Source organism: Stomoxys calcitrans, chromosome 4 (genome assembly GCF_963082655.1).
Source record: "Stomoxys calcitrans chromosome 4, idStoCalc2.1, whole genome shotgun sequence".
NCBI classification, from domain to species: domain Eukaryota; kingdom Metazoa; phylum Arthropoda; class Insecta; order Diptera; family Muscidae; genus Stomoxys; species Stomoxys calcitrans.
In genome coordinates this window covers 157,874,195-157,886,327 of record NC_081555.1, presented here as the reverse complement: position 1 = coordinate 157,886,327, position 12,133 = coordinate 157,874,195, and the positions used below count along the sequence as shown (strand labels likewise).

The 12,133-nt window shown below is 36.3% G+C and overlaps 1 protein-coding gene across 7 annotated transcripts in view; it reads left to right on the top strand.

Moving 5' to 3' along the window:
• Window positions 1–12,133, top strand: part of LOC106081894 (glutamate receptor-interacting protein 1) — a 159,570-nt gene that overhangs the window by 78,334 nt on the left and 69,103 nt on the right. The window contains exon 1 of one of the 7 annotated variants that reach the window (XM_059367448.1): window positions 220–439. The exons of 5 other annotated variants lie outside the window; for them this stretch is intronic. In XM_059367448.1, the coding sequence (XP_059223431.1) occupies window positions 433–439 (7 nt within the window). In that variant the 5' untranslated portion in view covers window positions 220–432. Of the gene's footprint in view, window positions 1–219; window positions 440–10,341; window positions 10,393–12,133 lie in introns of those variants that run through there. One more of the 7 variants, XM_013244178.2, reaches the window with a different exon arrangement.

Genomic DNA, 12,133 nt, shown 5'->3' with positions numbered 1-12,133 from the left:
TCACGCTAATGTTTGAAAACAAAATTTAAAAATTGAATTTGTTTTCAGCCTACTATCAAGAGACAAGCGCCCCAGAGACACTCTGATTTCCAAAATGATTAATTTCGTACAAATTAAAATATTTTTATTTACAAAATCCAGAACTGACAGTTTTGAAATGCCTTGGCAGTTGCCGCTCACTTTTAGTTTCGTTTTCTATTTTTTCTAATTGGCCGGCCGGCGGCCATTTGTGGGGATATGTGCCCGTCTGGCGGTTTTGCTTAGAAATGTTTTTGAAGGTCGTTTGTAAATTCGATTTGAGTGGATATTAAACAGAGCCTGTTGTTCATTTATAAATCAACGTTTTTTTGCATGGGGGTTTTCTCTTGAGGAAAACAACATCCATATCAAATTGAAAGCGCTGCTGTGTGTGGGGTATGTGAATTAGATGCCATGAAGGGTATGTAAGTGGTGGTGTGCCAAAATCAAAATATTTGTTGAATACATTATAGTTTTGATATTTTCAAGTACATTTTGTATGAAAATATTTAAAAATATACATATTTGGTTTTGTTTTAATCCTCTTAAATATCGAGTGATATATAAAACAGAACCAATTTGAATTTTTATTGTGATGTAAAGAAAATTAACATAAAATGCCACGTCGAATCTTATATGCATGACCTCCAACAGGCATTGCATACAGTTAGTATTTTGACGATATTTTATATCGCATATACAATATGTATAATTGCATAGTATGCGGATATTTTGATATACTGATTCCGTTTACAAAATTTCGAAATATTGCTCTGCTACCGCCATCTACAGAGTGGTCGAACAAATGAAGATTTTCGCCTTAAATTTCTGATGAAATTTCGATATAATTGTCATATTAATCGATACTCCTATGGTTGTCAAAGCCTAATGACCAAAGATTTCTTGCAATTGAAAGGGAAAAGCCAGAGATCACAACACACCTACCACTGTGGGACGCGTTTCGTTATGGTTTAGGGGACTTATTCAAAAACATTAAGTGTGGAGGCTTCAAGGGCCATACATTGCTAAGTTGTGGCTTTATCGAACTAGCATACCGGTGGTCTGCTTCGCCACCCCCGTTTTTGATATCCCCTTTTTATACCCACCAGCGAAGGATGGGGGTATATTCATTTTGTCATTCCGTTTGCAACACATCGAAATATCCATTTCCGACCCTATAAAGTATATATATTCTTGATCAGCGTAAAAATCTAAGACGATCTAGCCATGTCCGTCCGTCTGTCTGTTGAAATCACGCTACAGTCTTTAAAAATAGAGATATTGAGCTGAAATTTTGCACAGCTTCTTTTTTTGTCTATAAGCTGGTTAAGTTCGAAGATGGGCTATATCGGAATATATCGTGATATAGCCCCCATATATACCGATCCGCCGATTTAGGGTCTTAGACCCATAAATCCACATTTATTATCCGATTTTGTTGGAATTTGGTACAGTGAGTTGTGTTAGGCCCTTCGACATCCTTTTCCAATTTGGCTCAAATCGGTTCAGATTTGGATATAGCTGCCATATAGACCGATCCTCCGGTTTAGGGTCTTAGGCCCACAAAAGCCACATTTATTATCCGATTTTGATGAAATTTGGGACAGTGAATTGTGTAAGGCCCATCGACATCCTTCGTTAATTTGGCTCAGATCGGTCTAGATTTGGATATAGCTGCCATATAGACCGATCCTCCGGTTTAGGGTCTTAGGGCCACAAAAGCCACATTTATTATCCGATTTTGCTAAAATTTGGTATAGTGAGTTGTCTTAGGCCCTTTGATATGTTTCTTTAATTTGGTCCAGATCTGTTCAGATTTGGATATAGCTGCCATATAGACCGATCCTCCGGTTTAGGGTCTTAGGCCCACAAAAGCCACATTTATTATCCGATTTTGATGAAATTTGGGACAGTGAATTGTGTAAGGCCCATCGACATCCTTCGTTAATTTGGATCTGATCGGTCTAGATTTGGATATAGCTGCCATATAGACCGATCCTCCGGTTTAGGGTCTTAGGGCCACAAAAGCCACATTTATTATCCGATTTTGATCAAATTTGGGACAGTGAATTGTGTAAGGCCCATCGACATCCTTCGTTAATTTGGCTTAGATCGGTCCAGATTTGGATATAGCTGCCATATATATCGATCCTCCGATTTATGACGTAAGGCCTATAATAGCCACATTCATTATCCGATTTTGCTGAAATTTGGGACAGTGAGTTGTGTTAGGCCCTTTGACATATTTCTTCAATTTGGTCCAGATCGGTTCAAATTTGGATATAGCTGCCATATATACCGATTTCTTGATTTATGGTTTTGGCCCCATAAAATGCTCATTTATTGCCCGATGTCGCCGAAATTTGGAACAGTGAGTTAAGTTATGCCCCTTGACATACTTCTGCAATATCGCACAGATCGGTTCAGATTTGGATATAGCTGCCATATAGACCAATATCTAGGTTTTAGGTTTTGGGGCCATAAAAGACGCATTTATTGTCCGATGTCGCTGAAATTTGAGACAGTGAGTTTGATTAGGCTCTTCGACGTCCTTCTTCAATTTTGCACAGATCGATCCAGATTTGAATATAGCTGCCATATAGACCGATCTCTGGATTTAAGGTTTAGGGCCCATAAAAGAGGCATTTATTGTCCGATTTCGCCGAAATTTAGGACAGTGTTTAGTGTTAGGCTCTTCGACATGTTTATGCAACTTGGCCCAAATCGGTCCAGATTTGGATATAGCTGCCATGTAGACCGATATCTCGATTTAAAGTCTTGGCCCCATAATCCGATTTCACTGAAATTTGACACAGTGATTTATGTTCGGCTTTTCGACATCCGTGTCGTATATAGTTCAGATCTGTATGAGGTATATGAGTATAAGGTAGAAAATTTTCACCGAATTTTGATGAAAGGTGGTTTACATATATACCCGAGGTGGTGGGTATCGAAAGTTCGGCCCGGCCGAACTTAACGCCTTTTTACTTGTTAGTGTACGGTTTAGAAAAACCCAAGTAGTCACCCAGTTTGTATGGTTATCAAGACTTGCAATAACTGCGTGTAAAATTTCAGAAATCTGTACACGGAAAAAAATATCTAATATCTCTTAGAAAAAACCAACTACCAAATTTGTATGTGAAATTTCGAAGCATTGAATCAAAGACATTACTTGTTGAAGTACGTTAGCAAGACTCTACAAGAGACTTGACAGACAAAATTATTGACATTTTGTTGACTTTCAACAATTTCTTTAGTTGAGGTAGTTGTAAAAATATGCAACTACCATGCCATTCATTACTTCCAAATCCGGCAAAGAGTGCCTTTCATCAACAAATTTTTAGTTTGGGTCGTTGAGATTTAAAACAAATTGTTGCAGGAAAATTAACAACTTTCGTTGTTGTTTTTTCGACCAAAGTTGTTTATTTTTCAAAATTATGTTTACCTGTGTACCATTCCGTATAGAAAGTACCAAAGAGTATCAAGAATAATAATACATCGGAAAATCATTAAGTCGCCTAATATATTTTGCCAAGGTATAAATGAATCACAATTTTCATCGCTTTAGCTCAATTCGTAGAGAAAGTACAATTTTGTATGGTTTAGTACCTAATGTACGATTTTGAAAAAGAAAAAATTTAGTCACTTAAAATTTATAGTCAAGGTGCACTTATATCCTAATTTTAAAGGCTTTAGCTCACTCCGTTAAGAAAGTACCATTTTGTACGTTCGGGAACCTAAATATGCGAATAAACCAGTAAGCAAAGCAAAAGTCGGGCGGAGCCGACAATATAATACCTTACACCTACCCTGCAATTATAAATTCGGGCAATATATAAATATATATGTATATGAGAGCTATATCTATAACTGAACCGAGTTTTAAACAGATCATTTGAAAATTGTTGTTACTAAGGCAATATAAGTGCAAATCCGGCGATAAATATGTATGGGTGCCAAATTTGAACCGATTTTCATGAAATCTCACATATATGTTAAGATCAGTAACAAAATAATATGTGCTAAATTTTGTGCAGATCGGTTATAAATTGTGTTTATTACAGCCTTATAAGTGCAAATCGGGCGATACATATATATGGGAGCTATATCCAAATATGAACCTATTTTTGTGAAATCTCGCAGATATCTTATGATCAGTTGCAAAACAATATGTGCCAAATTTTGTGCAGATCGGTTGAAAGTTTTTTAGCTTCTACGGCCATATTAAGTGCAAATCGGCCGATACATATATATGGGAGCTATATCTAATGGGAGCTATATCTAATGGGAGCTAAAGCTGAACCGATTTTGATGCACTTTTGCAGATATGTTAAGATCAGTAATAATCCAGCCCAAGTCAAATTTTGTGCAGATCGGTTGAAAATTATAGCAACTACTGCTATTTAAGTGCAAATCGGGCGATACATATGTATGGCAGCAATATCTAAATCTGAACAGATTTTGATGATATTGCAGATATGTAAAAATCATCAAGAAAACAGTCCGCGCCAAATTCTGTGCAGATCGGTTGACAATTTTAGTTACTACGGCCATTTTAGTGCAAATCGGGCGATACATATATATTTGGGAGCTACAACTAAATCTGAACCGATTTTTAACAAAATCAATAACGTTCGTCTTTGAGCCAAAAAAGTGATATGTGCAAAATTTCGTAATGATTGAACAACAAATACGACCTGCACTTTGATTACAAGAAAATATGGACTCACAGACGGACATGGCTAAATCGAAACCGAAACTGATTCTGAGTCGATCGGTATATATGTCAATGGGTCTAGTTCTTCTCCTTCTTAGCGTTGCAAACAAATGCAGAAACTTATAATACCCTGTACCACAGTGGTGGTGTAGGGTATAAAAATATCTTCTAGTTCCCCAATATTTTCTTTCAAAGTACTAATTTTTGTCAAGACTGCGACAATGTTTGTCGAATTGTTTGATTTTAGCAATCCCCGTTTACTATAGGCGAAGCTATTTCGTACTATTTTGTACTTCTTGGCACCAAAATGTACGAATTTTGAATGGATTCAGCTTAGCCACCCATCATATATTTTCTAGTTGTACCTACATGCCCAAATTCAGGATTCTAGCTCTATCTATAAAGAAAGTGCCAAATGGAACCAATTTTGGTACCAAAATATGAGAATGGTGAAAAGTTCAATTAGCCACCTATCACATATATTTCTTAGTTGTACCTACAGCCCAAAGTTCAGACCCCTAGTCCCATCTGTAAAGAAAGTACAAAATGGTACCAATTTTGATACCAAAATGTACGAATTGTGAATAAATCATTAGGTCATCCCTCATATATTTCTTAGATGTACCTACCTGTAAAAAAGCATACATTTAGCTCCATCTGAACAATTCTGGTATCCAAATGTCCGAATTTTTTATAGATCATTTAGTCATCCATTATGTAATTCCTTCTGGTACCTACATGCCGAATTTCAGACCTCTAGCTCCATCTGAACAGAAAGTACAAAATGGTACTAATTTTGGTACCAAAATGTACGAATTTTTGAATAGATCATTTAGTTACCCATTGTGTATTTCCTTCTTGTACTTACATACCAAATTTCAGACCTCTAGCTCCGTCTTTAATAAAAGTACCATATGGTATTAATTTTGGTACCAAAATGTGCGAAGAGTGAAAACGATCATTTGGCCATGCATCATATATTTCTTAGTAGTACCTACATACCCAAGGTCAGACCTGTAGCTCCATCTGAACAGAAAATACGGAATGGTACTAATTTTGGTACCAAAATTTACGAATTGTGAATAAATCATTTGGTCATCCCTCATATATTTCTTAGATGTACCTACATGTAAAAATTCATACCTCTAGCTCCATCTGAACAGAAAGTACCAAATGGTACCAATTTTGGTACCAAAATGTACGAATTTTGAATAGATCATTTAGTCACCCATCATATATTTCTTAGTTGTACCTGCAATTTCAGACCTCTAGCTCCATCTGTAATGAAAGTACCAAATGGTACCAATTGCGGTACTAAAACGTACGTTTTGCACAAGAATCTTCTTGGTCCTAGAGACAAGCCTATTGAAATTGGAAAAAATCGATTCAAATTTGGATATAGCTCCCATATATATGTTCGTACGATTTGGATTAAAACTGCATTTATAGCGTCATTTGTAAACCGATTCCCACGAAATTTTGCACAAGTGATTCTCTTATAAGTTTAGTGACATTTTTGGTGAATTTCATAGAAATTAGTTTAGATTTAGATATAGCTGCTATATATATATGTTCGTCCGATTTGGACTAGTATTGCAATAATTTGGCACAAAGGATTCTCTTATGACTCCCGATATTGCGATTGAATCATTTCAGAAGTTTGTCCGAAATCGGTTCAGATTTAGATATAGCTCCCATACATATGATCGTCCGATTTTGAGAAAAATTGCAATCAAATGCTCATTTGTTAACCGATTTTTCTCGAAATTGGGCAGGGGGGATTTTCTCTTGACTTTCGACATTATTGGTGAATTTCATAGAAATCGGTCCTGATTTAGATATAGCTGCCATATTTGTATATCGCCCGATTTTCACTTCTAGAGTCAATCCTACTAAAATTTTCACTTCTATGACCAATATTACCAAAATTGTACACAACCCTTTCCTCGATGCATACAGCAATATCGGTTCAGATTAGCATGTAGCTCCCATATATATGTTTGTCCGATTTTCGGTCATTTGAAATAATGTTGCCATTTGTCAACCGTAGTTATTGCAGTTTGAACATATTTGCTTTGCTCGAAATTTGATACAGGTTGTTTAATAACCCCTCTGAAAATATTTGCCGGGGTCCATCAAAATTGGTTCAGAATAAGATATAGCTCCCTTTTGGCACTTTTGCCTTTCCTTACTGGTTTAGTGCCAACTTTTTTCAAAATTTTTCCTTTAATATATTTTTTGGAGAATATTTCATTCATAGAAATCATTTGTTTGTTTTTTAGGAAAACTTTAGTATCTTTTATTAACTTGTTTTTTGATCTAAAAGATGGCCTATTTCTCTTACGATTGTTATATTGTATTTTTCTCCCCATAAGAAAAATAATTTTTCAACCAAATACAATTTCAAAGACTTTTTGTCTAATTTGCCATAACCATTTAGAGAATTCATAGTCTAATTCGAATAATAAAACAAATGCGAAATGGTTTTATTTAATTTATTCAACACCCTCTTGAGTTGCAAATGCAAACCATCTAAAAAAGAAAACAAAACACAACAAAAAAGACAAACGCCAGCCGCAACAAAAAAGCGACGAAACATCAAAGAAACGCCCGTATTCAGGCATATGTGGCATATTACACTGAACACTGATGGAAGGGACGGACATAAATGCGCATGGACGCCTGGCATTTGTCGACTTTGTTTTTCGTCAATTTGCATGCCAAGGCATTCTTTTTTTTTTTCATAAAAAAGTATAAAACAAATTTTTAAGTTTTGTTGTGCTTAACATTGAGTTTTTACGCCGGCTTTAGCTGCTTGCAAAACGTATGTATGTCCATATTCTTGGGTTATCCCACTTGCACACACACACACTTGGAACAACAGAAGCAGTGGCATGATACTCTCTCCCCCCTATACAATGCATGACCAATTTTCGGTTGGTATAATTTCCATGAAGATCTTTTGATGATAGCCAAATAGTCCAAACAACCAAACCAAAAACTGAGTGAGAGAGCTATCCATCTATTCGTTGCGAAAACTATTGGACAAAATATTCACCGAGTTGCAACCACCACCGCTGCATGGTTTTGCATATATTATCCACGCACAGCGGGTGGACTTTACCCATTGCACTGCTTAGACGGGGGATTTTTTTTTTGTTTTGGTTTAACTGCGGCCCAGTTTGACCAAGTAGCAGAAGCAGCAGCAGTAACTAAACTGCAAGTTGCAGCATAAGTGTCAGCTGCAAATTGTGCTATAGCAAATGTTTCATATGCTGCACTTTTTGCTGCAGCAACATTAGGGGTAATCACTTTAAAAAGTAATATGAAAACAAGAAAGTCTTCGATACCTTTGTTATAAAATAAAATACAGGGAACGTCAATTGTAGAGCAAATAAGTTTGCTTCCCTTTATACATTGGAAAAAAGTGCTGAAAATCAAGATACATTTGTCCAAGTGCGGATATTCTCGAAAACAGTTTTTTATACCCATCACCGAAGGGTGGGGGTATATTCATTTTGGCATTTCGTTTGCAACACATCGAAATATCCATTTCCGACCCTATAAAGTATATATATTCTTGATCAGCGTAAAAATCTAAGACGATCTAGCCATGTCCGCCCGTCTGTCCGTCCGTTTGTCTGTTCAAATCACGCTACAGTCTTTAAAAATAGAGATAGTGAGCTGAAACTTTGCACAGATCCTTTTTTGTCCATAAGCAGACAAAGTTCGAAGCTGGGCTATATCGGACTATATCTTGATAGACCGATCGGCTGATTTAGGGTCTTTGGCCCATTACAGCCACATTTATTATCCGATTTTGCTGAAATTTGGGACAATAAGTTCTGTTATGTCTTTCGACATTTTTCTTCAATTCGGCTCAGATCGGTCCAGATTTGGATATAGCTGTCATAAAAACCAATACGCCGATTAAGGGTCTTTGGCCCATAAAAACCACAATTATTATATGATTTTGCTAAAATTAGGGACAGTGAGTTTTATTAGGCCCTTCAATATTCTTCGTTTTGGCCCAGATCGATCCAGATTTTGATATAGCTGCCATATAGGCCGATCTTTCGATTTATGGTTATGGGGCCATAAAAAGCGCATTTAATGTCCGATGTCGCCGAAATTTGGGACAGTGAGTTTATTTAATCCCCCTCGATATACTTCTGCAATATGGCATAGATCGGTCCAGATTTGGATATAGCTGCCATATAGAACGATATCTCGATTTAAAGTTGTCGGCCCATAAAAGGCGCATTTATTATCCGATGTCGCCCAAATTTAAGGCAGTGAGTTGAGTAAGACCCTTCAACATACTTCTTCAATTTGGACCAGATCGGTTCAGATTTGGACGTAGCTGCCATATAGACCGATCCGCCGATTTAGGGTGTTAGGCCCATAAAAAGGGCATTTATTACCCGATTTTGCTGAAATTTGGGACAGTGAGTTGTGTAATGCCCTTCGATATCTTTCTCCAATTTGGCACAGATCGGTCCAGATTTCAATATAGCTGCCATATAGACCGATCTCTTGATTTAAGCTTTTGGGCCCATAAAAGGGCCCGTTGTCGCCGAAATTTGAGACAATGCGTTAAGTAAATCCCCCCGACATATTTCTGCAATTTGATCTAGATCGAACAAAATTTGCATATAGCTGCCATATAGGCCGATCTCTCGATTAAGGGTCTTGGACCCATAAAAGGCGCATTTATTGTCCGATGTCGTCAAAATTCTGGGACAGTGAGTTGTGATAGGCACTTCGACATTTTTCTGTAACTTAGCCCAAATCGGTCCAGATTCGGATATAGCTGCCATATATACCGATATCTTGATTTAAAGCCTTTTCCTCATAAAACCTCATAATTTTTCACCGATTTTGACACAGTGACTTATGTTAGGCTTTATGTTTAGATATAGCCATTGTAGCGCAGAGGTTCGCATGTCCGCCTATGACGCTGAACGCCTGGGTTCGAAACCTAGCGAGGCCTTCTGAAAAAATTTTCAGCGGTGGTTTTCCCCTCCTTATGCTGGCAACATTTGTGAGGTACTATGCCATGTAAAAACTTCTCTCTAAAGAGGTGTCGCACTGCGGCACCCCGTTCGGACTCGGCTATAAAAAGGAAGCCCCTTATAATTGAGCTCAAACTTATGTGAGATAGATATGTGAGAAGTTTGCCCCTGTTCCTAAGTGGAATATTCACGGGCAAAATTTGCATTTACTAAAAAGGCCAATATTTTGTTATGCTCAATTGAACAATGACTTGTTCTTATTAGTATTTGGTCCAAATCGGAATATATTTCGATAAAGCTACTATGGGGCATAAGGTATGCGTTTTTCACCGGCTTTTGACGAAAGGTGTACTTCTCATGTCTTTAATTACTAATGTTTGATTAAAAAAAAACATAAAACAATTTTTTCAGTGAGTACCCCTATTAAAATTTACTTTTGTTATTTCTGCAAACCATCCATCCTTTGTTGTTCTTTTGTAAATAGGGAATGGTTTCATTTGTCTGTCATTTTTGTGGAAATAAATCAATCATTTTCCTTGTTATATTCAATTTAAAGAAAACCAGGAACTCGGCGAAGATGTGTTGAGAGACAACCACCAAAGACAAGACACTTGGTTTATTTGCCATAAGATAAATGGGAAGGTATATAAACAATGTGAATTGCTGTTATAATTTTTTTTTGGTTGATTTATTAAGGCATTCTTTTAATGGTTAAAATCTTAGGGCCTTATTCACAAAAGTTAATGTAGATATGAAATAGGTTTATTTGACAGTTCTATAAAGGAAATCTGTCAAATAAACCTATGTATTTGAAATCTACATTAAGTTTTGTGAATAAGGCTGTTAATTTTATTTATTTATTTAATTAAATTTAAATTAATTTTAAAACTCAAAATGTTATAACTAATTTAATTATAACATTCTGAGTTTCAAAACTTTTTGTTATAATATCGATATATAATTTTCATAGCTTGTTGTTATATTTAAAAATTGATTTTATTGTCCACTCATATCTCCTACGTGTTAACTTCTTTGTGAGAAAAGTTATGATTTCCTTGTTGTTAAAGAAAACCAGGAACTTTGCCAATGATTGTTGACTAAAGTACTGTATACAAGGATTTTTTGTTTTATGCATTGCGAAAAATCGGGAAACAATAAACAATATTCGCACTGCTGTTTTCAATCAATCAATTTTTAAGAAATTTCTTAAAAGTCAACGCTCTGGCTTTAAGTTGTTTTTTATAGACTTAGAACGGCTAAATTGAATTGAATCACATTAAAATATGATGGCCTTCAATTGAACTCACCTTGATAGTGGGCTAACCAATAAACCTATCTCTTCTCCAAGGACAATATTTAGATGATATTTTCTTTAAAAGAAATTTCAGCTAATTTTATACTCTACACCAGGTGGATATACTAATTTCATCATTCTGATTGCAACTTCTTGATCGCCATGACATTATAAGTCGATCTAGCCATGTCAGTCGAAAGCACCCTAAATTTCGAAGGAGTAAGGCTAGCCGCTTGAAAATTTACACAAATATTTCTTATCAGTGCAGGTCAGTTGGGATTGTAAATGGGCCATATCGCCCATGTTTTGATAAAGCTGCCATACAAACCATTCTTGGGTCTTGACTTCTTGAACCACTGTATGGCGCAATTCCTTTTCGATTTGGCTGAAATTTTGCATGATGTGTTCTGTTATGCTTTCCAACAACTTTGCTAAGTATGATTGAAATCGGCCCATAACCTGATATAGCTGTCATAAAAACCGATCTGGGGTCTTAAATTCTTGAGCCTCTAGAGGACGCAATTTCTATCCGATTTGGCTGAAATTTGGCATTGCGTGTTTCGTTATGACTTCCAACAACTTTGTCAAGTCTGGTTCAAATCATTACATAATCTGATATAGCTGCCATATAAACCGATCTTAAATCTTGACTTCTTCAGCCTCTAGAGGGCGCAATTCTTATCCGACTTAACTGACGTATTTTGCTATGACTTTCAATAACGTGCCAAATATGGTTTAAATCGGTAAATAACTTCATATAGCTGCCATATAAGCCGATCTGGGATCTTAACTTCTTGAGCCTCAAGAGGGCGCAGTTATTATCCGATTTGGCTGAAGTTTTGTACAACGTGACCTCCAACATACATGTCAAATATGGTCTGAATGGTTTTATATCATGTTACGGACCATAATTGAATAGTATATTGGAGACCATAGTAGAAGTCATTGTGTAAAATTTCAGACAAATCGAATAAGTATGCGCCCTTTAGGGACTCAAGAAGTAAAATAGGGAGACCGGTTTATATGGGAGCTATATCAGGTTATAAACTGATTTGGACCGTACTTGGCACAGTTGTTGGAAGTCATAAC